General features: G+C 35.1%; 1 protein-coding gene across 1 annotated transcript in view; it reads right to left on the bottom strand.

Moving 5' to 3' along the window:
• STXBP4 (syntaxin binding protein 4) overlaps positions 1–27,910 on the bottom strand; it is a 189,695-nt gene that overhangs the window by 68,222 nt on the left and 93,563 nt on the right. The window contains exons 13-16 of the mRNA XM_022552629.2: positions 12,378–12,554; positions 5,833–5,949; positions 5,294–5,343; positions 3,607–3,740 (exon numbers count right to left, since the gene is read on the bottom strand). Coding sequence (XP_022408337.1) covers positions 3,607–3,740; positions 5,294–5,343; positions 5,833–5,949; positions 12,378–12,554 — 478 coding nt within the window. The remainder of the gene's footprint in view (positions 1–3,606; positions 3,741–5,293; positions 5,344–5,832; positions 5,950–12,377; positions 12,555–27,910) is intronic.

Below are 27,910 nucleotides of genomic sequence, written 5' to 3'. Positions count from 1 at the left end.
ATGCTGGAAGGTTCCTGCTCCTTGCTTCCTTCGCTCTGGCATCATTTGGGCCCTCGTGGGTGTTTGAACTTTTGCTCCAGCTGCTCACGTCGATCTTGTGTATCTCAGAAGCTGAAGACCCCCAGTTATTATTATAGTTTTACCCTCTGTTTTTGGTGCAGGGAGGCGTTCCTTTCTCGGTTTTTATCTTTTGAACACACACACAATTTTAAACGTCATTTCTAAGTGTAGGAACAGAATGGCATGAGATCACCCTACCATCTTGATCCTGAAGTCTATTCTGAATCTTGACAGCTATCTCCTATTTTCTTGAAAGTGGACTTTTTCATAATCATATATTTCTATGTATACATATATATCTATTTGTTTATAAGAGCTTGAATGAACTGTGTGTGTGTGTGTTATATGTTTCTCTTTATACAAGCCTTGAATGTAGAGAGCTCTCTACTCAGAATTGGTTTTTGACCCTTGCAAGAATATGTGGATCCCTGGTTGCCCTGACACTCAACCAAGTTGTTGATGAGGGTATGATCTAAAGCTCAGGCTGGAGGCTGGCCCATGTGCATTGCATTGCAAGTATAAGGACAATGCATCAGTCTGAGGGGAGTGAGTCGTGAGCCAGGACCAGAGGCGGCTGTGCAGAGCAATGTGGCCTGTGGTACAGAAGCTGCTGTGCCAGTTTCCCTTTACATTTATTTCTTTACATACATTTCTTGTATGCCCCAGTGTGTGTCAGGTCTAAAGTGTGTCTAGGCTGCCTAAAGGACCAAGCCCCAGATGGCCTTCTGCTTGACACAGAAACTGTGTGGACCCTGACTTCCCCCCTATTTTTATATTCCATTGATCATTTCCAAGGGAAGGAAGGTAGAAGCCTGTGTTTACTCTGCCGATTTACCAGGGAGTCAATGAGTTCTCTTTTTATAAAAAACCTCCTATTGGATATCCAGCCAGATATTGTTTGTTTTATTTTTTTTTCAGATATTGTTTTAATATGCATTTTTAAAAAATAGAACTGCCTCTTCCTGCTTTCATTACAGAATTTTGTTAATCTAGATGTCAATCAAATGAAGATTACACTTTAAAACATGTAGTTATTTCAAATAAAGATGACACTAAAGCATTGCAATACTGACCATGTAAATATTGATGGAGATCAATATAAGGGCCTCCAGGGGTTCCAGTACTGATTGAAAATGCCTATTATGTCTACATACTGTTTCACTGAAGGTAATGTAACAGAGCAGATCTAAGTTTCCTTATGGTTAGCAATAAACAACTGAAAGATAAGCTGCTGATTCAGACATTTAACCGCAGTTTCCTGTGATGATTACGTTCTAACTCAAAATCAATAATAGCAATAAATGTTATATATTAAGAAAAGGTCTCATCTATCACATTTTCAAATGTATCGAAGCTAACCAAAGCTTTAGAAAATAATTATATAATACTTACCATAGAGAAAAAGTATTCTTTAAATTAATTACTATAGATAGTAATGTGGTACCAGCAGCAGTAACAGCCATTTATAGAACATCTTATACTTTAAGGTACTTTACATGTATCTCATTTAATCCTCCAATCCTGCCACTTCAGATATTATAATCTCTACCTTTTATATGAGGAAACAGGCCCAGAGGTTAAGTAATTTGCCTAATGAAGTTGGATGACCAATTGAGGTGCCCTTTGGGGGACCTCTAGGGAACATCAGAGATTCTGAGGCACATTGTTTACATGGATTCAAAGTGCTGCTTGACTCTTGGCTGCCTATGTGATTCGTAAACTTCTCCACTGCTAGAGGTATTCTTGTGAGAGATGGATGGCCATGTTTGCAATGCTGTAGAAAGCATTCGTGTTCCCTGTAATTTTACATCGGGGTTCTTAAGTTGGGGTTCATAAACACTCTGAAAATGCATGAAAAAAATGTGCTTAATTGCATATTTCTGGGAAGAGGACTTTCACCAGATTTCCATGGAGTCCATGATCCAAAAATGGTTCAGAATTGTCCTCTAGATATTCCTTAGTGACTGGTTTTAACCTATAAGACCTAAGAAATCTTAATTTCATTTCTGAGGAAATTCCATAGTATAACATCCTGGAGTATACTTAAATTAACAAGAAAGTGGAGGCAATTACCCAAATGAAAATTTCAAATTGAAACTTGAAATAATCGGATAGCCATGGCAAAGGAAATGAGGTGGAGGCTGTGGCTGAATTATCTACCAGATGATAGCAATTTTCTCCTTTTCATTACAGATGGAAAAAGCTACTGCTTAAAGAGAAAGAAAAATGAGCTGAGCTTATCTTAATTATCACACTGAAAAAGATATGTCACATATAATTACAAAAGTGCTGGGAAATATGCAAACATTAGCAATTGTATTTCTAAATAGGAAGACAACTTAGAAACAATTTGCTAGTTTTAAGCAGCGGAGTGGGTATAATCTTATGACAGATAAAAAGTGAAGATGTAATTTTCCACTTTTCTTCCAAAGAAGTTCTGCTGAACTTCAAAAATTTTCTTTGAACAATCATGTTTGACAAATATAAAGGTTAATGCTAGCAAGGTAATTAAAATTAATGATTGCAATGTCCACTGGGCTATGTCTGTGCAGGTGTTTCCCTCCACTGTTCCCATCCTAGCTTAAAAATGTCTGATATATAAAATTCTGATCTTACACATAATACATTAGTAGTGGCTATTTTCATCCCTCCTAAAAAATAGGAGCAATGTGGCCTGTGGTGGTTACTGAGAACACGGAGGTTACTGAGAACACGGCTGACTCTGGGGGTGTCCAGTGGTTACTGAGAACACGGCTGTCTAAATAACTTCTAATTAGCATCAGAATGTAAAGACAAAAAGCAGCTATTACTGACATTCTAATTTTAAAAGTTAAAATATTGCTAATTTCAGACAGGAATATCTAAATTGAGACAGGAGTCTTACATAGACAAATATGTAAGGCGGTTACTGAGAACACGGCTGACTCTGGGGGTGTCCAGTGACAGATCATGCAGTCCCTTGAGAGAGGTATTCTCTCAGCTCTGAAGAGTAGGGAACTGGTTCAGCTGCTCTACAGCCCTTTAATTAGTTACCCTGCTGACTGCCCCAGGGTTTGTTCCTAGTTTTCCCTGCTTGTGATCTTGAGGGTTTTTCATGGTTCTACTTAACTCACTGTCTTTCACCTTTATTGTGTTCTGGGGTCTCTTGCATAGCTGGGCTCTATCTTCAATCTTATTCCATCTGTTGTATATTATTAAAAATTTCCTCAATGTTGAGTCCAACCTTCTAGGTTTCCAGTGCTGTTGTGGACTTATTTTTATATTTATTCTTCCATTTCAAAGAGACTTTAGATGGAAGTAGAGGTAAAAAAAAAAAAAAGTCTTAATCAGCTATCTTCTGTTGGAAGCCATTTTGAGCACTTTAAATAAAGCAAGTATTCTCCCCCCACAATTGGTTGCATTAAGATTTTTATCGATAAGCTATCAGTTTTACTGTAGGCAAACCAATGCATTTAACAAGATTAAACTATCAAACTTGAAATTTTCTCCTTTTGTTTTGCTAAATAAGTTATTTTTAAAAGCATGAAAAAAATGCAGAAAACTTACAATCCATATCAAGTATGGCTCGGACAGATTTAACAAGTTCCTTAGATTCAAGTGCCAGTGTTGCTGGGATGTTACGTCCACTCCTTCCCAGTGGTGTGAGGGACGTCTGGGAAGCTAACATAGCTCTTCTTTCACTATGGAAGCAATAAAATAAAGCTAAACTTATTACACAATGAATAATATCTATCTTTGCTAAGTCTGAATTCTTCTTAGTTATGAAATTGTACAAAAATTTTTGATTGGGAACATTGTATTCTTATAGCCATAATCGAAATAATTCCCACAAAATAATATTTCTGTTTTCAATTCTTTATTATATAATAAATAGGCATATTTAAAAAATTAGGTTTACCTTATACATAAGGAGGAATGGATAGAAGGATAGCTTCCTCCTAAATCATTTGTTTGGCTTATTTTGTGAGTGCTTGTGTTATGCTAACATGATTTGGCCTTTTATTTAGTTTTGTAAACACTTAAATTAAGCACTTAAACATAAGTTTATTAAAGAGACATTTACTAGTACTTCTAGTAATATTAAATATAATTCAATATGTATATTTGCTCCTGAAATTCTCTCTTAAACTCTTCCATTTGCTATCCCTAAATCTAAAAAAGCCTAGAGCATTTATACCATTTTTAAAAAATGTGAAAGTCACCTGAAATGAATGCATTCTGATAAAATTAAAATGCAAGGTTTTACTTTTACCATTACGCTGAAACATTTACTTGAAAAGAGACAATTTTAGACTGATGACAAAGCCATCATTACTTATAATCCATCTTCCTAAGCATGATAGTATTAATTCACAAGGAGAAACTAAAGCATCAATTCTCAAATTCAAATACAGAGCCTTTATTCCGTGTAGAATACCAAGGCCAACATCCATTACAGATGATATAGTATATTAAAAAGACTGAGCCAAATTTTACTAGTGTTTAACTTTCCAAGATGTAGCAAAAAGTTGCTTAATGTTGCTTTTTTTAAAAAAAGTTGATGTATAGTTGATTTACAATGTTGTATTACTTTCAGGTGTACAGCAAAGTGATTCAGTTACATATATTAATGTTGCTTTTTAAAGTTACTTTTGTTCTGTGAACCTGCAAGGGCAGGCTCTGGCTTTTAAATAGTCATTTTTAATACCAAAGCTTTTGAATTATTATTCAAGGTCACAATGAAACCTTGGGTGGTGGGAGTTTGGGACATGTCTAACCCATACAAGCGGAATCTGACTGCTGAGTATTTTAACATCATACTGAAAATAATCACCATGGTATTCACATAATTATTTTACATCATAAGCAGCATAGATAACAATAAAAACATCAGATTTCACCTGAAGAAATAAAGTATTACATTAAAATGAGTTTAAAGGTGTACCACCATATGTACTACCATGTACTACCATATTTTTCTAAATTCAAAAATGCTATGTGGAAACTTAAAATATAATGAATCATCTTCATTTATTGAACTGCTGTTTTCACAGAAAAGGGTGGAGTTTTCCTATGTTTCTGCAAGCATACGTTGCTAGAAGTAGAACTACATTGCTAGTGGTAGTCTTTATAAAAGGAAAAAATTGCTTTGACTATCTTAAGACTTTAAGAGATTTTAGTATTTTAGCACAAGTACCAGATGAAGAATGTAATCAGTGGCCATACTCTGCAGAAAGCACTTAAATTTTCTTACCTTAAATTTGACAAAGGAAGAGAATTATCACAAAACACTTCTTGAATAGCCTAGAGACAAACAAGAGAGTGAAGGTGATAATGTAACTTTGATAGCTTTTTAAAATGTTTTCTCTTGCTTAAATAATATTTATAACCCCCTCCACCCATATGATTAAAAAGGTGTTCCTGTTATATAGGGGAAAAAATCAATTACATTAACATACAATTCTACTCAGAATTATAATACACAGAGAAACATTTCTTTATAGGGTAGTTATCAACTAATGTTTACATAGTATCAAAAGTTAAGAAAGTGTTCATTAAAACATAGTATATATTTGGGATCATATTACCCTGTCTCAATTATTTCTCTTAATCTGTATGTTAGCTGGTCTTTTCATTATCTAAGCAATTTAAAATCTGACTGTAAGTCACCATTGCTGTTTTGAGCCCAGAGAATGTTTCACTAGCCATCAAACACCATGACATTTACCTGTATGTCAGTTGTCTATACATTTCTTAAAAATGGACATAAAGTGATGTAACAGGAAAATTTACCTCTACAAAATGAAGAAGCTTTTCAGTGGATGCCTCAAAAGTTTTTCGAGCCATTTCTGATTTTCGCAATTGGCAGTCAAGTACTGTGATTCGCTTTCTTAACTCCTGAACACTTTCCTGGACAGAGATATCAAAAGGAACGTATTATACATTTCTTCAATTTTATACTAGTGGCTCCTATTTTCATTTTTTATTAACTAATATCCAACATTACTATATCATTTATTTTCTCTCTTCTTGTACATATCTTCTGGTTTTGGGGGGTACTTAACTAATTGCATATTTTTAAAAGTTAAACTGCACAGAAATGCTGCAAACTTTTTAAGATAAGCTACAAATAACTTTTATTTTAATAAAAGTTATATAATAATACATTTATTATATATAATGTTATATATAATACACTTTAATTAGTTTATATTATACTCTTATATTAAAATACATTTTAATTAGCTTATGGCATTTCTTGACAACATGGTTACCAGAGGCTGACAGAAACCCCTATTAGTGTGGCACAATCCAACATGCTGAAGATATACATAAATATATTTTTTTGTGGTATGCAGGCCTCTCACTGTTGTGGCCTCTCCAGTTGCGGAGCACAGGCTCCAGATGCGCAGGCTCAGTGGCCATGGCTCACGGGCCCAGCCACTCCGCGGCATGTGGGATCTTCCCGGACCGGGGCACGAACCCGCGTCCCCTGCATCGGCAGGCGGACTCTCAACCACTGCGCCACCAGGGAAGCCCTATACATAAATATTTAATGTAATATGACCCACTGTAAAGCTGAGCTGACGGGGAAGTAAAAGAATTCCAGGAAAAGTGAAGGAATTTCATGAAGATAAACAATAGCAATGCTGAGTGAACCCACTGAAGTTAGAGTACACTGTAGCACAATTTGATCTCAGGGTATTTGCTGATCCTTGGAGGCCTATAGTTTGGGGTTTCATCAGGCACAAATGGCAAACAGGAGAACTTTAATGGGTGAATTAGGGAGAAACAAAACTTTTGATTTTGCCTCTGGTGAATGGTTAAAAGTGTCCCCCGAATAATTGCCAACCACAGTCCCCCAACTCATGCAGGTTCCAGGTCAGAATTTATATTACCTGTGTGGCCTGTACATTCATAAGCTGAAAATTTAGTTTAAATTGGTCTCCGGCTGGTAAAAGCAAACAAAAAATTTCTCTAGTGGGGTTATTTGCTAAACTCAGACATCAAAGAATGCCTACATTTAATGTATCAAAAGAACATGATCTCAGCAAATAAGCTACTATGGATGAAAAGTCAGCTGAAGGAAACAAATTATAGGATCAAACCTATAGAGATAGCAGCTACTGAAGTGATCAGATACAGAATATAAAGTTATGTTTAATATGCTTTAAAAATTAAGAATTTAAAGCATAATAAAGAAACAAGAAACTATCAAAATAGATCCAGGTGACACAAAAAATAGATCTGAAAAGTAAAAATACAGGGAGGGTGGGAGGGAGACGCAGGAGGGAGGGGATATGGGGATATATGTATACGTACAGCTGATTCACTTTGTTATACAGCAGCAACTAACACAACAATGTAAAGCAATTATACTCCAATAAAGATGTTAAAAAAAAAAAGCAGTAATAATTAGAAACACAATTTATGCATTTACTATCCAATTAGATACAGATGAAAAGAGAATGGGTGAACTGGAAGGCAGAGGTAAAGAAACTTCTCATAATAGAGCATAAAAATAAAAATGGAAAATATGAAAAGAGAAAAAATAACTGGAAGAAGATCTAGCATACATCCAATCTGAATTACATAAGACAGACTAGAAATAATGAAAGAGGAATAGGTCAGGATAAAAGCTTAGGGGTTTTCAGAAATGGTGAAAGACACTGTTCCTCAGATCAGGAACCTCATTCCATGAATCTCAAGCAATATAAATAAAAATAAGTGAACACATGACTGATCATAGTCAAACTGCTGAACACTAAAGATAAAATCATCTAAAAAGAAACAACAGATAGCAAACAAACGACAGACTGACATCTGATATCACAACCATAGAATAAAAACACTGAAAGAAATTCAGTGCCAATTTAACAATCTAAATGTAGCAAAAATATATTTCAAGAACAAGAGTCAAAAAAGAAGTTTCCAGACAAACAAAAATAGAGTTTATTACCAATAGATCCCCACTATTTCTAAAAGATGAATTTCTAAAAGATGTACTTCAGGAAAAAATAAAGTAATTCTAGCAAGGATGTCAAATGAAAGGAAGAATGTTGAACAAAGAAAATGATAAACATGGAGGTCTGTCTAAATGAAGGTTGACTGCACAAAATAAACTGTAATAGTATCTAATTTATGATGTTAAAAGTCAAGAAAGATCTAAAATACTTAGGTAATAGAAATTAAGCAGAAAGGGATGATTGGATTTATGTTTTAAAGTCCTTACAATATTTAGAAGAAGTGGAAAGCCAGTGATTAGTTTTATAATTTAAGTTAAAATAGAATGTTAACATTTCTAATATAATCTTTAAAAATTAGAAACCAAGTGTCTAACTTCTAAACTAGCAGAGTAAACTAAATGAAATGGGAGTAGGGGAACACAGAAGAAGTCTGACCCAATCCAAAAAAGAAAAAAAAAAAAGGGAGGCAAGAAATGACAAACAACTGAAAACATGGGACAAATAAAATGCACAAAATAAAAGGGTAGAAATGAAGCCAAGTGCATTTGCGAATAAGAATGTAAGTGGAAAGACCTTTCCAATTAAAGGTCAAAAATCAGTAAAATGGGGTAAAAAATCCAACTACCAGTTGTTTATCATAGACACAATTAAAATATAAGGACACTGAAAAGTTGAAAGTAAAAGGATGGAAAAAATGCATAGGTAAATACCGAAAGAAAGCTGGTATAACTATTTTAATATCAATCAAAAATAAGCACTAAGGGGGAAAGAAGATTGAAGAGTCACAACATTTTCGTAAAAGGATGATAACATAATTCTAAGCTTGTATGCAATTAAAAACATTACTTCAAATATATACAGAAAATTTTAAAAAGTAATCACAAGGGAAATTTTAACCTATTCCCTGACAAAGAAATTAATATGACTAGAGAAGAATTGAACCCCACAATTAATGATCCTGATCTGGTGGACTATATAAAACAACACATCAAATGATTGCAGAATTCTTTTCAAGCTCTCTTTGAGTATTTGTAAATATTGGTCATACAGTAAGCCATGAAGCAACCATCAATGAATTTTGGAGTTATCTATAGACTAGATTCTCTGGCCGCATGCAATTAACCTTTCTGTTCCTCAATGATGTTTATGAATCAAGACACAATCATAAATATGTAAATTTCCCCCAAATTATATATTTAATGCATTTTCAGTAAAAATGACAATCGTATTAATTTCCTTTGATGGAATTTATAATCTGAGTCTAAAATACATATAAAAGATCAAAGGGTTATATAGGCAACACACTTTTAAAGAAAAAGAACTAGACAGGTTGATCAGATCAAGATTTAGAGTACAAGAGACTTTTGAATGAGCAGTGCTGGTATAGTTGGTCATTCACTTAGAATAAAAAAGAAAGAATGAAATGAATCCCCACCTTATACAATGACATAAAACCATGACAGAAGGATCAAAGTTTTAAAACTTTTAGAGACAAATACAAAAATATCTTTGGGAATGGAAGGACTTCTGGAAAGACACATGAGAGAAAAGACTGAAAAGTTTGATTACTTGAAAATAACACCTGTTCATTTCACCAGAGGGTGAAAAGGTAAGCTATAAATTCCGGAGAGGATTTTTACAACATAAAATATAAGATAGGTTAGTAACCAGAACATACAAACAATCACTACATGTGAATATAAAAAAGACAAATAACCCAATGGAAAATGGTTAAAAGATATGAAGAAGCATTTCACATAGAAACACAAATGCCTAATAAGTGCATGAATATTAGCTCAACTGACTATCTGGGACAAGGGGCAAAGCCCTGGTTTATTGCATTTGGGGGTGTAAATAACCCCACCATGGCTGATTTCAAGCTAACAACATGATGTGTTGAACATGCAGTTAAGAAGAAATGCACACAGTCAGCTCTCACAAACTAGTACCAGCTGGTCCCAGCACATCAGTAGCTCAAAATCATTAGATAAATTCAAATTAAACCACAATGAGATACACTTATCACGCCTAACAGTTTGATAAAAATTAAAAGTAAAAGAAAGCAAGCATCAGCAAGGATTTGGGGTAAATGGTAATTCTCATTCATTACTGTTGGAAGTAAAATTGGTTCAAACACTTTCAAAAACAATTAGGAATTGCCTAACTGTAATTAGTAAAGTTGATCATACAATCACCATTCAACCTAGCAATTCCACTCCAAGATATGAACCCAAGAGAACTGTTACACATGTGGAGCAGGATATATGTACAAAACTGTTTTCAGCAACATTGTTCATAACAGAAGAAAACTGAAACGATTGGACTGTCCATCAAATACAGAATGGACAAATATGCTGTAATATATCCACTCAATGGAGTACAAAAAAGCAATGAAAAGACATGAACTAGCTATAAACTTCAAATAGATGAATCACAAAAACAAAATTTTGAGTGAAAAACCAAGTTGGAACAATAAAAGTAGTATATTTCTATTTACATAAAGTTGACAAACAGGCAAAATTAAACAACATATTGTTAAGGGATATATACATAGGTAGTAAAATTATCAAGAAATGTTTAACACTAAATCCAGGAAAGTGGTTTGTTTACTTATGAGGGTGAGGGAGGGGGATGCAATTGGAAAGGGATATTGTGGGTCTTCAAAGGTACTGGTAAAGTTTTATTTCTTAAGCTGAAGGTGAAAAAAAAAGGGAAATAAGTAAATATAGAGATAATATAAGGGAAAACTTGTAAGAAAAATAATATTGTTACAAAAAGAATATGCCTTAAAAATGAATATTGAATCTGAATCCTGTAATATCTTGGTCAGTGACTCTTCAAGCAATCTCAAACAATTAAAAAAAATTTTCCTTCTATTTCTCCACTGGTATTGGGTTTGGAAAATGTTAAGATGCTCATGTATAACATCTCCTCTTTGGGAAAAAAAAAAAAGATTATCTTCAGAGACAGGTTAATGATTTAGTTTAGGATTTTGTTAAGAGGAATGGCATGAGACACCATTATGCTAAAAAAGAGAAGAACTGAATTAATTATATTACTACACGACTTAGGACAAAAACGTTTCTCAGCTAGGAGCTGGAAGAAAGAACAGCAAATAACTTATGCTTTTAAAAAAATGAATAAATTCATGTGAACTCCTTGAATGTTATATTATTTAAGAAGTATTTTTAAAGACTTGATTATCCCTCCAAAAGTAAATCAAGTTATTATTAAAAAAAAGTACTTTTAGTGTTTTGAAAATTCCCAAAATATTTTCAGAATCATGTTAAAGTTACTCACATGAAATAAGCACATATCTCTGATTTCAGAATGTAAACACTGGGTCAAGAATAATAAATACATGTAATATTCCTAAGTATTTCTGCTGTCTCAAGTAATGTTTTCCCCTTGGCCTTGTGGTATTATCGAAGGGTGACAGGAATGTCAACCTTCTTTTGGGATTGGTTTAAATGGACAGATGTGAGAAATATATTAGTGATTCTTAAGAGCTAACCGAAGAAAATTTCAGATTTTCTTCTGTATTTTGCTTTTCTAAAACTGGTTTCATTTCTACTTGGTATATTTAAAGTATTTAACTCTTTTATGTTTAAATAAATACACACGAATTTTTCAAATTTGTTTTATGTTCTCTTGAAAGATGACTGTATTAGAGAGATATAAACACTATGGTTATAAATGAACTCTATGAAGTTATAAAATATCTATTTCAATTTATTTAATTTTCTACCTTACTTCAGTGAAATAAAAATGTCTGTTACAGTTTTTGAAGACCATTCAATGGTACAGTATGTTTTAAAAAATCACATAATGACAAAATTCACATTAAAAAAAGTTCACATTGCCTTCTGGAAAGCATTCAGTATTTCACTATTGAAATTGTAGTCTGCTAAATTCAAACTCAAGTTTCTTTCTATTAATTATCTTGGGCCTTGGGCAAAAAATTCTTTAACTTTCACACTTCCTTGAGTGCTCTAATCAAAGAGCAAACCCCATCCCTAGACTCTCCTCCTCCCATCCCCACAGGACAAATTAGCAAGTTTAGGAAAAAGGAGGAAACCAATGTAATCAATTAAATGTTAAATAGTTCCAGGACTCAGTGCCTGAGCTGTACAATGTTGACCAATGACCTGAATAAATTTGGGCACATACTTTTGCATCCCAAAGCTATCTGGATAAACGGAGGCTCATAACCTTCACATTACCCCCATCATGACACATCATCCTATCACTGAATTATAGAAGACAAACACTGACCTAGTTTAGAAGTGCAGATGAAAAGAAAATGAAAACAGGATACATGACAACGGCAAGGAAACCATGGTAACTAGAAGAGAGAACTGTTTTGCTTACTTTATTTTGGTCAGAATAATCAGCAAGCTGAGCCTTCAGCTCTGTAATCTCGGCCTCTAACAGACGGATCACTTCTTCATAATCCATTTCCATTCCGTGTGCCTGTCTCTGTGCAGCTTCGGCAAGGTGAAGACGACTTCGCAGGGCTCTTGTTTCTTCGACCACAGCTTTGGCTTCCTAAAAATTTCAAAAAATAATGTCATTGAAAAAAAAACATGTAAAAACAATTCAGTGGTTTAAACAAAATATTTTCCTCCTTCCTGGAAGTTCTAATTCTAAAAGTGAATCAATTATACATATGTTTCTCACATCTCAATTTGAAAATTAATATTCACATTATTTTATTGTACAGAGTAGCTGCCTGACCTTACTTTTCCTTTCTTGATTTCTTAGAAAACTTTCAGTATGGAATCTCCAACTTCACACATCTAGCATAGAATTTTGAAAATAAGAGAAGCAAAAGAGAATTGAAAGTGGAAAATAGAAGATTAAGAATTAGCTGAAAAGATAAAAAGAGTAGGCTTCTACAAAAGTCAAGCAGGTGGTAGGCTCATGTTCTAGGAAGGCTCTTGCAGCTTCATCAGATACTGCTGAGAGATTTATAGTGTTGAGGGCTTCTCCGTGGTCCAAGTGCCAGGAGCCAAAGCTTATTCCTAGACATCAGTCTAACTGCTACTTCTCCATTTTGATTTAAGCCAAAAAGTAGAATTCAGTAGCAAAATATACAGCTATTTCTATGGGATGCAATGTTCACAATACATTTATTAACCACATGTTACATCTCAGGTAATTCATGCGTCTTCTCCCATTTAACATTTAGAACAACACTGAGGGAAAGGCATTATAAAAAACCATTTTATACATAATCAAACAGAGGCTCGGAGAGGTTACATATCCTATCCAAGGACACATACTAGTGCCAGAATTTAAACCCAGGTTTACCTGACTCCAACATTAATGTTCTTTTCACCATTTTATTCCACCGCTAGATGACAAACAAACACAAAAACAAAACAAAACTATATAATAGCTACATTCTCCACCTTAGGAAGAGGACGGTGTGGGCAAAACCACTTGCTCTCTCAAAAATGTGTGGTGTTGGGTCAATAACAGTCCCCCAGGACACCAATATAATTTAATATGGCACTTGTTATAATGTAAACCGCTTCTTTTTCTTCACTTGATGCAGAAATCTCTTTTCTCTGCAATGGAACTTTCTGCTACAATTGCCACGGCTAATATTCAACTGTGGCTATTTTAATTTTCTGGGAGCTATTATAGGATACTTGCTTTAGTTTGAGCCTAAGGGAGGGTTAGAAGTATTTTTACTATAGGCCACATATATATATATATATATATATTTTTGCGGTACGCGGGCCTCTCACTGTTGTGGCCTCTCCCGTTGCGGAGCACAGCCTCCGGACGCGCAGGCTCTGCGGCCGTGGCTCACGGGCCTAGCTGCTCCGCGGCATGTGGGATCTTCCCGGACCGGGGCACGAACCCGTGTCCCCTGCATCGGCAGGCGGACTCTCAACCACTGCGCCATCAGGGAAGCCCTAGGACATATTTTTAAGGGTCAATTTTTCATTCATACATTCAATAACTATTAAGTACTTATTATGTGCCAGTTTCTGTTTCAGGTACCGAGGACAGAGCACCTAACAAAATAGACAAAAAGTCCTCCTTTTGTTCCCCAGAATTTACAATCTATTGAAAGTTTGGGAAGATAGACAGCAAATTAGGGATAATCAATGAAGATCTCATTGAGAAGACATATAATTAGAGAACTGCAGGAAGGATGGAGCCATGAAAGTTTTCCAAGGAGGAACTTTCTGGGCAGAGAGAACAATTTGTGCAAAGGTCCTGAGACAGGATTGTGCCTTGCATCTTCAGAGAACAGCAAGGAAGCCAGTGTGGCAGAAGTAGACAGTAGTAGGGGACAGGAAGAAGGGAATAGTAGGAAATGAGGGCAAAGTGGTCACAGGTTTGGGCAGGGATGGTGTTGGCGTGGAGTTGCAGATCTCGAGAGGCTTTGGAGGCCACTGAGAGGACTTTAGTTTTACTCAGGGTGAGAGGGGAAGTGACTGGAGAGTTCTGAGCAGAGAAGTGGTATGATCTGACTTAAATTTTATGTGGGTTACTTTCACTGCTGTGTTGAGAGCAGACAACTCACCACAGGAGTAGGCAAGGGTGTAATAGGGAGAAGAGGAATGGGATAGGCAAGCTACAGTTACTTTAGCTTGGACAGGGTGACAGTGGTGGAGATGGTGTGAAGTGGTGAGATTCTAAATGTAGTCGGAGGGCTTCCCTGGTGGTGCAGTGGTTAAGAATCCTCCTGCCAATGCAGGGGACTTGGGTTTGAGCTCTGGTCCGGGAAAATCCCACATGCCGCGGAACAGCTAAGCCCATGCGCCACAACTACAAGCCTGCGCTCTAGAGCCCGCAAGCCACAACTACTGAAGACCACGTGCCTAGAGCCTGTGCTCTGCAACAAGAGAAGCCACCGCAATGAGAAGCCCACACACCACAACGAAGAGTAGCCCCTGCTCACCTCAACTAAAGAAAACCCGTGCACAGCAATGAAGACCCAATGCAGCCAAAACCACATAAATAAATAAATAAATTTATAAAAATAAAATAAATAAATGTAGTTTGAAAATAGAGCTAACAGGAGAGTTCTTCATCATTAACAACTTTTACTTAGCACTTACTGCATCCAGACAATCATGTTATGTGATAAAAAATACAAAGGGGGTAAAAGACACTTTCCCTTTTTTGGCTCAGCTTAGAACAGAAGGTATGACTTAGATAAGTGGAGGAAGAGAGTAGGACATGTTAGACAAACGAACAGTGTGAACAAAGGAAGAGGGAAAATTAGGAATCTGAATGTGGTACATTTGAGAAATGACTAACTTTGAAATAGATCAACTTTGACTAGAGTAGATGCTTCCTCTAGAGGCACAATGGATAAAAAAAGAAGGGCTGGGCTCTGGTAGAAATGGCGTGATAGGCAAAGGTGCTTGGATCTGGGGAAGGCTTGAAACCTTCTGAGCAGAAATTGATATGAGAACCAGTGGTTTAGAAAGCTAGATCTGGCAGCAGCTGCAGGATGGAGACATGGCCAACCAACTGCCTATTGTACCCTTGACTCAAATAACTTTGCTTCCTTATTTTTAAAAGTAATTGTCTTGTAATAAAAGGTACTTTTAGAAAGAAATATCTAAGGAAATAAAAGGACATTTACCTAACTACCACATCAGTCAGTTCAGCCCAGGTGATCAAGGGTCACCAGTGTCAGCGCAGGATCAACTTCACATTAGACTGTGCATACAGGAGGTAACAGCTTAGTATGTGTTGACAGAGCTCTAGATGTTTTACATGGATCAACTCAGATAATCCACCTAATGCTGTGAGAGGTATGTCTATTATTATCCTCATTTAATAGATAGGAAACTGAAACGTTAGGGAGCTTGCTCAGAATCGCAAACTTAGTAAGTGGCTGAACTGGGATTTGAACCCAGGCAGTATAGTTACAAAGTTCGAGCTCTTGGCTACCAACTACAGAAAATGTTAAAAAACCAAATCACTTGTAGATGACAATATCATCAGTGTCCAGCCCTGCATGAGCTTTTAGGATGTGGTCATTACAATAAACTCAAACACATTCGAGGCTGCTACACTGTTGCCCATTTTCCATTCACTCAGGCTAGGAAAAAAAATATTGCTACTGAAGAGAAAGGGAGGGACAGAGAATTCTCCATAGCTGCAATAAAGAATAACTAATTTGGTGATTTGTCTCCTTCACACTCGTCTCATGCAGTTTTTATTCCTCTATAAAAACAGCACTTTTATTTTTGTTCAAAGAATACTAGTTAATTAAAAGAAGAATCTGGATGGAATTTATATAGCCATTATAGTGCACTGATGGCAATATGGTGTGAAAGGCAGTTGGGTGGTAAAAGATGCAGAGGTTTTGATGCTGAATAAATTCATGCTATTTCTTTAGTAAATGTATAATTGTCAGGTTGGTAAATGTGACCCCTTAGCAAAGTTCTAGCCCAATTCCCACCGAACGGCTGTTTAAAAGATTAGTGCATTGAAATGACTACTCTTAGAGGAAGCAGTAAAGAGAAGATAGCAGCAGTGTGCCGTATTTAGCAAAACAGGATCACATAATCCATTTTTTCTTTTCCTCCTGGGCTGTCTTCTAATAACTGTAAAGCCTCCTATGTCAGTAACAATTGAGCCAGAATTTTCCCAGTACCTTACCATGAGCCTGAAATCCCATCAGGGTAAATGCGGCAGCCAGTTCACTGATTTACTTTGTATTAGGTACCGATTAATTCATTTTAGAAAGTTAGGAAATAAGAGAAACTAAGATGTAATAGTAAATAGAAAAATCAACATAAGCATTATGCTTTTTAATACTAAGCAGTACAAACAAATGCACTAGAAGGGAATCATGAATTATGAAGGCAGATCTCTGACTTAACTTTCTTTCAGTGACACTGAGGAAATGCCTTCAACTCACACTGTCTTATTGTAAAATCAGGATTTTCCACCTCACAATTTCACAATGAACCTTCAGGGAAGATCAGACCACATTCTTCTTTGAAAATATAGTTCAAACAAATGAAAATCTTTGTAGGCTACAAATACTTTGAAGTTAGCTATGTGATTGTGTTGAAACAAAGGGCAGTATAAACTCAAAGGGGAGCATAAGCTCAAACAAAAGACAATATATTATCTGTTTTTCCACATATAGCACTTTTTCCCCCTTAAGGCATTAACATGATATTGAATTAAAAATATGGGCGTTTGATGAGATATACCTCAGAATCTTAGATATGTGATTTTTTTCATTTTCTGGCTCTGTAATTCTCCAAGACTGTTCATTTGTACAATGGTTAATAACAACACCTACTTTATAAGATCAAAACAACTGTCACAATAGGGTTAAAGAAACCACTACAGTTCTTGGTACAGTTTTTTTCCTGTTCATCTTTACTGCTTTTGAAATATATTCATAATCACCAATGTGATTAGAGGGCTAGACTACATCAAATGATTGAAGGCTTTCTTGAGGCACTGAAATAGTTGTTCGGAAATATAATGTGCACATGTCTTTTTTAATGTTAGCAACAATTATGTAAAACCTTTCCTTCTCTAGTTGTGAGTTTTTAACGGCTCCCTAAAGTAGAAGGAAAAAGCACTAACTGCAGTTGCTCATTTGTAATTAGGTAGCACATCCACATCACTAAACTTAGAAGTTCTGTAATTTTTAAGCTAATCAGTAAATCTTTCAAAATGTCAATGGTTGACAGGAGAAAAAGGAGACTGCAAAGAGATATATGTTTTAGTGTAATGTAACTTATGCTACCAAGCCCAAAAGAATACTTCTCTTATCAGCTTCCTACATCCACTCATTGGAAAACCCTTCTTGGTCTTGGTCCCATTACAGCTTGTGAAAAAGATTAAGGGTTACTGCAGGAAGAGGGCTGTTGAAGGAAAGCGTTTAAAAGCAAGTTATATCTAGTTTCCTTAACTTATGTGTCAAATTTATTAAAATATGTTTCATATTCCTCTCAATGGACGATCACAAAGTAATTTGCTAGATGTTCACAAAATGAACCTACAACTCATCCCTTAACCACGATGCACTTGGAGGAGAAAATGAATTCACAGAACTTTATATACGTCTCTGATATGTGCTCTCTCCTTTCCCTTTCTTTATGCCTTCTCCGTGCATACATCCATCCCACTACTCCACCTCCATACCTAACCAGTTATTAAGCACCTGTGAATTCTTCATTGATGATGTATTTGTACCATTCCTTAATATCCATTCTTACCATCATGTTACTGTTCATGTCTTTAACACCTCGCACTTAGGTACTATGAAAATCACATAAGTAATCACTCTGCCTACTGTGTTCTTCACTATAATGTATTCTGCATACTTCTGAAGGATCAGTTTTCCTGAAATACTGCTTAGGTAACAAACCTAAGGTAACTAGAGAAAATGTTGCTTAGGTAAGTACATGGTACATGATAAATACATCCTCAACCTCCATACCTCAATGTTCTCCACTATTTGTTCCAAATCAACCTTTCCAGTTTTAGCACATTTGACTCTCTTACAGGATTACCATATCCAAGTACATTCACTTACCAAATTTCCCAGACTAAACTCTCCCACCTCCAAGATGCTTTTGAGCACATTATTCCTTCCACTAGGTGAATGCACTTTTCCTCTTTTTTCTTCATCCAGTTCTCATCTATCCTTCAAAATCTACTTCAGATTTTACCTCCTCTAATCTTTCCAAACCACGTAAGCTTACAATGATTTCCCCTCCTTTTGTTCTTAATAATATCTGTTGTCTTTAATTAGCCACATACTACTTAATATCTCCTATGGCTATGTTGAACTGTCATTAAAATCGTATTTTACTCCCAAACTTTCTAATGTCAAAAGGTCTTGATTGCCCAAACTAGAACACAAGCTGTCTGAGAGTAAAACCCTATCTGATATTAACAGGTGCTCCATTCAGCATAAATATGAGATATAACTGAGTGGACAAACAGTGAAAATGACTATTTTGTTTTTCATATATAATAATTGCCTTAGAGAACTTTATTAGGTAAGAAGTTTTCACAGGAAGGTTTCAATTTTATGGGAATATTTGAGAAATGTATTTCATTTCAATAATTACAGTAAGAACCATAAGCCATGCTATGAAAAATACCACATAATGAAAAGCAAATCATTTCATTACACTCTCTTTACATATAAACAAAATCCTTTTATAGTATTTATCAAGTAAATGAGATTACATCTAAACCATGTGGAATGAAGACTACCAAGGTCAAAAAAGGACAGATAGCTACACTTTATTTGTGTTTGACAATTTTATTTCTTGCTTTTTCATTAAATAGATTTAAAAATTTAAAGATTTAAAAATTATGCATGCTAGTTTATATTTCTCTAAAATTTACAATTTTCCACCATAAGTTTATATAATAAATACATGCTCCCAAGGACTATATAATCTTGAAAGTCCATTCCAATCCCACCCATATCCCTGATTCTGTGATTTGTGTGGTGACACTCCTTTGTAAAGTAAAAATGATAGATATGTGTCAATCCAAGAAACAAAGATTTTCTTTACTTTGTATGAAAAAGCAAAATCCTAACTTTGCAAAGGAAGACTTGGTTAAGCTTTCTGGAGGAAAAGCAGGTCAATCAAATTATAATTAGCTCTAATTAACCCTCCCAAGAGCTGTCAACTTCTTTACCTGCAGCTGCCTCATCCTCCAAAAGGTGCAAAATTGAATTCTGCCTCTGAACATCAAAGAAAATCAAAGAAACAATGTTCAATCTCTGTTTATAAACAGAAATCCCTAATCAAAGACAGACACACAAGTACATCTATCTAATAAATTTTACCATGTGAACTTTGTTCAAAATATAAATTAGTTAAAACTCTGTTTTGACAATACATTTAACCCTGAACACATATTTTCCGGTTTAGTGATGGTTGACATAAAAGAAAAAACTATTTTCCTACTTCTCCAGTTCTGGTTACAAATGTACCAGAAGAGAACATTTACAGTATTAGAAATTCCTTTCATAATCAGAATTTATATCCCGTTCATTGAAACCTAGTACCCCTCAAAGGCTACTTTTGTAGCTATCAAATATTTAGAATTCATCTGAAGTTTGGAGTTTAAAAACAGAAATTTAGTCCTTCCAAATTAACTTTTAGAGAATTCAGTTAGAAAAAAATTTTTATCAAATTTTGTTTGTTTTGATGGCACTTGACCAAGAGTTCCAAATTTGAATCTAGATATAATAAGATCTAAATAATAAATAAGATTCTTAAATTGATTTGGAAGAAAAAAAATCAGTGAGAACTGGTAAGCAAATTCTGAAAAACAACAATAAGAAGGAAAAAGAGAAAGAAAGAAAGAAAACAAATAATGTGGGACATGGCCCAAGAATTTAAGGCATATATAAACTACAAAAGTTGGTGCTAGCCAAAGAAGAGTTAGATAAAACATTCATTCGCCCAATATTTATTGACAAAGCAACTGGAAAGATTAGATAGCCCAAACAGACCCCTAGATTATATGAGAATTTAATTTATGGTAATGGAGATACCACATAACAATGAGTGGTTGTGACAACAAACTATTTGGAAAAAAAGTGTAAAGTGTAGACACTCATCTCATACCATATACCAAACAGAGTAATTTCTTAGGTGGGCTAAACAAAAACAGAGATGGGAGGAAAACCAGGTAAATATGTATCTGAAATTGCTAGAAATGAAATTTTTTAAAGTTAAAAAAAAGGGGGGGGAGAAATCACAAAGAAAAAGATAGATTTGACAATACAAAAACACCTGTGTTTAAAAACTTTTAAAAAATTAGAAAGACAATTTGTATATAGGGGAAAATATTTGCAACAGATTTGGTAGATATAGGGTCAATAACTACAATGTAAAGAGATCTTATAAAATGATGTGGGGAAAGTGGGAAAACAGTTATTGATTAAGAATAGAAGTGAAGAAGAAAAAGCAAGAGTGGGAAGGGGATACAAATGACATAAGGGGCATATATGGTCAGGAGTGGCAGAATGTCATGAGCAATCATATTAGGAAATCAGCTGCCTTGAATATGAAGAATTGTGATGGAAGTCACAATTTTATTTGAAACCCATGGTCATAGACAATCTTTGCTATCTAATGCGGATGACAATGAATCAAAGTACGTACAATATTTTCAAATAGGGTGATTTATTTATGTAAGGTTAGGTAGGACTAGAGAAGTCTTGTTTTTAGTTCTAAAGTAGTTTGTGAATAAATCATTTAACACAACGTCATGAGTCACACAGCAAAGTAAGAGTACTGAAAGTGTTTCTCACAGGTTAAACTGCCAAGACAGGAGTTTTATAGTATCAACTGCCTTATCACTACTTCCTCCTTGGGTAAAATTTACTAGTTTGTCAGCCAAGTTAATATATATTGCTCTTACATTAAGAAACATAAAATGTTTGGCATCTGCATAGATGTTTAAAATATACCCTGGAAAGGTGCTCTCTTAGCAACTGACTTATGGAATTTTACAGATTTATATTTGCTTGTTTTGGGTTAAATAAGGAAAATTATAGGGAGTAATGCCTACTTTGGTATACAATCATGTCTCTGACAACTCACCACCGATAGGGCACCTATTCTGAAGTGCTTTCTAGGAAGTGATGGTTTTCCTCTATTTTTCGTTTTTCTTACTAGATTGAGAGCTCCTTGTAAAAAGTATGATTTCACAGTGCATTCACACAAAACGAGCATTAAATAAAAGAAGCTGAAACATCTCCCTTGCCAAGTTGTCCTTATAAGTTACCGCAGGCATGTGTGAAACAACTGATGAAAGAATGCTGAATGTGGTCCCTGAACAGCCAGAAAATAAGTGGCTCACAGTATGGAAACCAGAACCCTAACATCAGTTCTAACTAAGACGACTGATATAGAATATACTGTAATCAAATTGAACTGAAAGGTTTCTATGAAGAATAAGATCACTTTCCTCCCAAACTTCTCTAACATTGAAAATTCTGTGAGTCTAGTTAATCTAACACAATTAAAACAGTTCTATAGTATCAATAGGGTAATAAAATTTCTCTCAGAACTCTTAAAATGGTAAGAACTTTTCTACATTAAAAAGAAACAACTATTTGGAAATGGGTATCTGAAATAGACATCTTTGTTTGCCAAAGGTAGGTTAGAATGCTACATTCACCTCCAGTGAATCACTAGATAATGGCTGCTGTCTGCAAATAGGAATGCCAACTGGGCTGTCTTTGTGTTCCTTTTCCAAGCAAGCTGTCTTTAACTAAGGCAGTTACTTGGGCAAAGTTTAACATTGGAGAATACACGGGTCATTTCTTTGATTCTCATAAAGGGAATTAAAGTTGAAAAATAAATCCAACCAAGTTTGTTTAACAAGTTTCTCCACTCAGATTGCTATCATTGTAGGAGCTTTATAATCTTTTTTCTCAAAGAGGGTGCTTGTTTGTTTGTTTTATTTGCTTTTTAAAAATCATTTTAAGATCATTGTAGACTACACATGGTTGTAAGAAATAATACAGAGAGGTTTCCTGTACTCTTCACTCAGTCTCCTCCAATGGTTATATCTTTCGTTAGTATAGTAGAATATCACAACCAGGAAATTTCATTGATATGATCTACCAAGCTTAATCAGGTTTCACCAGTTTTATAAGCACTCAGCAATAAAAAGGAACAACATAAATACACAAAACAACCTGGATGGATTCCAGGGGAAGGATGTTGAATGAAAAAAGCCAATCCCCAAAAGTGACATATTGTATGATAACACTTATATAACATGCTTGGAAAGACAAAATTATAGATACAGAGAACAGATTAGTGGTTGCTAGATGTTAAGAGATGGGGCATGGAAGGAGGTGGCTGAGACTATAACAGAGTAGCAGGAGGGATCCTTGCAAAGAGGGTTTTTAATAGAAAATACAGGTTGACATTCTGAGGTTACAAGTGACCATCTGAAATGGGAACACAGGAACATTTTACTACAGTCCCCTTTCAGAACAGAAAAAAACCTGACAAATACATGTATTTTTCTTTTTTTTTTCCTCTAAAGATGAAACTGGCATCTTGGAATATCTACTAGTTCCATACAGAACTATTGTAAAAAGTTCAGATCACTAAAGAAGAAGGAAAGGGGTGTAAGAACTCATATCAATTCTAAAAATTAGAGGCTTTACTGTTTCTTTAATAAATGCACAAAATTAACAAATCTCTTCAAGTGTGAAAATGTGAATATTCTTTAGTAATCACATATTATTCTTCCTTTTAGAGATATATTTAATCTGTTCTTAAAGTTTCTGTTGTTGCTTAATCCATAAACCAAAATAGTGCACATGCCAGCTGTTCCAGCTGTATCTAAGTTCATGCTCAACTGTCCACAGAGAATCCTGTGCTGATCTGACCTCGTTTCAGCCTCGGGACTTCACGCCCTCCTCAGGCGTTCAACCCAACCTTTACACAGGTGAGGCCAACTACAACTGGGCTTATCTGAACTTGGAGAAATTTCCCGTGTTTCTTTAGGGCAGAGACTGGTTTAGACAAGCTAAATATTTTGGCTTTGGACTGTTCACCAATTCATTGCTGCCTTAGGTCATAACACTATGCTGAAAGAAACTTTAAAAACAACTTGTATGAGAGTAGGCTTTAGAAAGCTGTTGATCAAAGGAAGTTGCTAGAAAAATGGCCCATGCCCGTTAAAAGTTGTTAGAACTTGAAGAAAAAATAACAAGCAGTATATATAATTTCATGGGAAACTGTGCTCATGATTTTAAACAGTTAGGTTGGATTATTCTGTAAGGCATGAAAACTCATCAAAAATACTTAGATTTTAGAGAATAGTACCACCAATTCTTTACAAAACAGTGAATAAAGTATTATGGTCACAACCAGGCCATCCCTGGTTGAAAAAAATACAAATGTACCTGATCCTTCTAGCGGAAAAGGATCCCTTCACAGCTTGTTCTTTCATTCTTTTAATTTCTTCCTTCCCTTGCTCTCCCTTCCTTTTCCCCATTCTTCCTGTCTCCCTCTCTTTAGTTCTTCATTGCTTTCTTTTTGGGTCATTACACTAAATAAAGGTAAATTAATTTCCATAATTTAAAATAGCTATTGTACCTTCAAAAGGAGAGATTATTCTGCTTTTAGGATCAGGTCTCACAATAATTAAATTAAAAGTTTTAAACGAACAAAGGATATCAAATTGTGCTCTCTTTTCCTTTGGAAGCAACCGGAAACAGCACTGTAAAATAAATTGAAAGTCAATCTAATGGTGTGTTAATAATTAGGTTACCTATGTATTTAAAGGATTTATATGGCATAATTATTAGTACTGTACTGATTTCATATCAAGATCTTCAAAAGGATACTAAAAAAGGGGAAAGAAATTTTGCCAAATTTCATATGGCTCAAATTACTGGTTTTTAAAAGTTTTTAAGAGAAGAGTTAATCACAATTACTTTGTAATTTTTATTTTTTTTTACATCTTTATTGGAGTATAATGGCTTTACAACGTTATGTTAGTTTCTTCTATACAACAAAGTGAATCAGCTATGTGTATACATATATCCCCATATCCCCTCCCTCTTGCATCTCCCTCCTACCCTCCCTATCCCACCTCTCTAGGTCGTCACAAAGCATCGAGCTGATCTCCATGTGCTATGCAGCAGCTTCCTACTAGCCATACATTTTACACTTGGTAGTGTATATATGTCAGTGCTACTCTCTCCCTTCGTCCCAGCTTCCTCCCTACCCCTGTGCCCTCAAGTCCGTTCTCTACATCTGTGTCTTTATTCCTGCCCTGCCACTAGGTTCACCAGTACCGGTTTTTTAGATTCCATATATATGTGCTAGCATACAGCATTTGTTTTTCTCTTTCTGGCTTCACTCTGTATGACAGACTCTAGGTCCATCCACCTCATTACATGTATTTGTAATTTTTAAAGACTTGCTAATTATGAAAAAAGAAATTAATCCTTGGAAAAATGGAGAAGCAGTATTTTCACTAAAGCATAGAAACTCTTTCATTAACAATAAGTCTGAAATCCCCTTAAACCGAATAATAACATTCTACATGAATAAGAGAAGATGAATGGTATGCAAGGTCAATATACTAAAAAAAAGGACAGTTTTGGGTTGATTTTGGGTGGCATATTTTTATTGCAAGTGTGTGTTTCTGAAATGAGTAGTTGTGCCAGTATGTATGCACATGTTTGTATACACATATATATTTTAAAAATTATTTTTGCTAAAACTGGAAAATATGCATTAATCTATACTATGAATTAAAACGTCTTTACTCTCAATCTCATTTCTCTTGCTTTGTTAATTGCATTATTATAGACTCTCAATCACCAAATTACAAAGCCTCGACCGCTTTTTCTGATTATTACTGAACATGCTATCCCTGTTAAGTCTGGTTGACTTTACCCTCATGGTATCTTTCACACTGACCGCCCTGGTATACTTGGTATAATTCCATTGCCACTACCCAGTTAAATCCTGCATTGCCTGTTATCTGGACTTCTCAAATTTTAAGGTGCATTCATATCACCCAAGGACTTGTTAAATGCAGATTCTGTTTCAGTAGGTCTTGGGGTAAGGCCTGAGACCCTGCATTTCTAAGTTCCAGGTGTTGCTGACACTGCTGGTCCTCAACCGCTCTTTGAGTAGCAAGGATGCAGAGTTCTAGAGCTGCCCTGTCTAATATGGTAGCCACTAGCTACATGTGGCTATTGAGCACTTGAAATATAGCTAAGTAGGCTGAAGAACTGAACTTTTAATTTAATTTTCTTCAGTTTGCATTTAAACCTAAAAGTTTTTTGTTTTGGTAGAATTGTATTTCACTTTTATCACTGCATCATTTAGGATATTAGTGTTGAACTGTAGTGTTTGTGTCAGGCATGTGAGTCATTTGAGTTGTATACATAAACACATAACTGATCTGGTCACTGTTAATGAATGAATTAATTTCAAAAACTTTTTACACAACAGTGTGCTTATCTGAATATTTTATACAGACAGCATGAGTTACAGTAATACTTGTGTAAATCATGATTGGTAATTAAATTGAAATACTTATTTTTATTAGAATATAGTTAAATTATTTTTGTATTTAAAAAAGTAGGTGAAGGACAAAAACATAACAAGTATAAAATGTATAAGAAAGCAATCAGGAATACCAAAAAACTTATCCACAGACAGTGAGAGCTGGAGCATTAGTGGGGTGATGGCGCAGGGACGTCAGAGGGGCTGGAGAACTAGTAGGGGAGTGGGGTAAAGAGTGGTAAGAAATGAGGTCATTGAGGTTAGAGGGGTGTAGGGATGGGGGATAGGACTGGCTTTTATTCTGAGTGAGACGGAAAGTTCGGGAGAGTTCTAACAAGTTTTAAAAGGCTATTTCTGGCTGCTGTGTTCAGATCAGACTGTATGGGGGTGGGGCAAGGGTAAAAGCTGGTGATCTGGTAGGAAGCTATGATTACAACACAGGCAGAAGGTGATGATCGCTTAGACCAGTGATGGGAGTGATAAAAAGTGGCAGAATTCCCCAATTTTTAAAAAGTAGGGCCAACAAGTTAGATGTAGAGTGTGAAGGAAAGACAGGGGTCAGATTATAGGTGGAACAAGTTGATCTTTCTTCTGCTCCTGTCAAGTATCTTCACTGGCAATCCACTGTCTCAAATCTTAGATTGGTATTCAAGTGCCTATATGCTTTGGCCCCAACACAACACCTCCCCACAGCCCCCAAATGTTATTTCCTAATGCTTTCATCTTTCCATGTTTCCCTTATGTTCCTAGGCCTTTAATAATGATAAGATAAAAGAATACAAATCAAAACTATTATTTTTTAGGAACTTACTATATTACTGATAGTTTTAGGCTCTTAAACGCTAAAGAACTAGGAACAAATTATAAGACAGACATTATCATCACATTTTTAGATACAAACATATTAACAAGTAATAGTAAAATTAGCATACAAAAGAGGGCCCGTTTTGACTCTCAAGATAAGACTTTCCCTTTCATACCACGATTTTCATGCTGCACCCTCTGCCTGGAATGCTATCCCCTTTCCATGTCTGGTCCACCTTCTCTTTAATAAAAGTCTCCTTATTCCGTCAGCCAGAATTAGGTTTTCTTCCTCTAAATCAAATCGTTAAAACAAATCATTTCCACCTCTTTCTCCACACCTAATATTACTTCTTCTATTATTAATAATAATGACCATAATAGTTAACATTTGTTGAGTGCTTATTTCGTGCTATATACATTTATACTATCATATTACCTTACTTTACTAAGTATGCTTGATATTCTAAAGCTTTTAAGTTCCAAGCATTTAGGAGAAAAGAAAATTTTAAGTAAATGTAGAAAAAACCCTACCCCTTAATTTATTCTACAGGTAAAAATTAACAAAGAAGATTTATAAATGTCCACTTTGAGCATTCAAAGAAACACTAAAATGTAAATCGGCCTGGCCATATAAACTGATGCAAGTATTGAAGATACAGAACTAAAAAGGCATATCAATCAAAGTACAAAAAAACTTAATAAAATGGGGGTCTAAAAACTGGACAAAAATAGAGGACTTTTAAACACTTTTAATTTGGAAATAATTTCAAATTTACATAAGGGATACAAGAATAGGAATAGTACAAAGAAATCTTTATATCCTTGGCCCAAATTTACCTAACTCACAGATTCACCCTTTTGCCAACATGTCCATGAGTGAGAAATAAAGTATTCTTGTAAACCACTGATATTTCAAGGTTGTTGTTACCAAGATTTTGCATGTTCTCAATCTCTCACTTATATACATATGTACACATATATGTATACATATACATATTTATATACACATATGTATATAAATATATATACACATATACACACAATTTTTTCTAACCATCTGAGGGT

Source organism: Delphinapterus leucas, chromosome 19 (genome assembly GCF_059928025.1).
Source record: "Delphinapterus leucas isolate spDelLeu-1000000601 "Yukka" chromosome 19, BTC_Dleu_Yukka2, whole genome shotgun sequence".
Classification (NCBI taxonomy): domain Eukaryota; kingdom Metazoa; phylum Chordata; class Mammalia; order Artiodactyla; family Monodontidae; genus Delphinapterus; species Delphinapterus leucas.
This window is presented reverse-complemented; position numbering and strand designations above follow the sequence as displayed.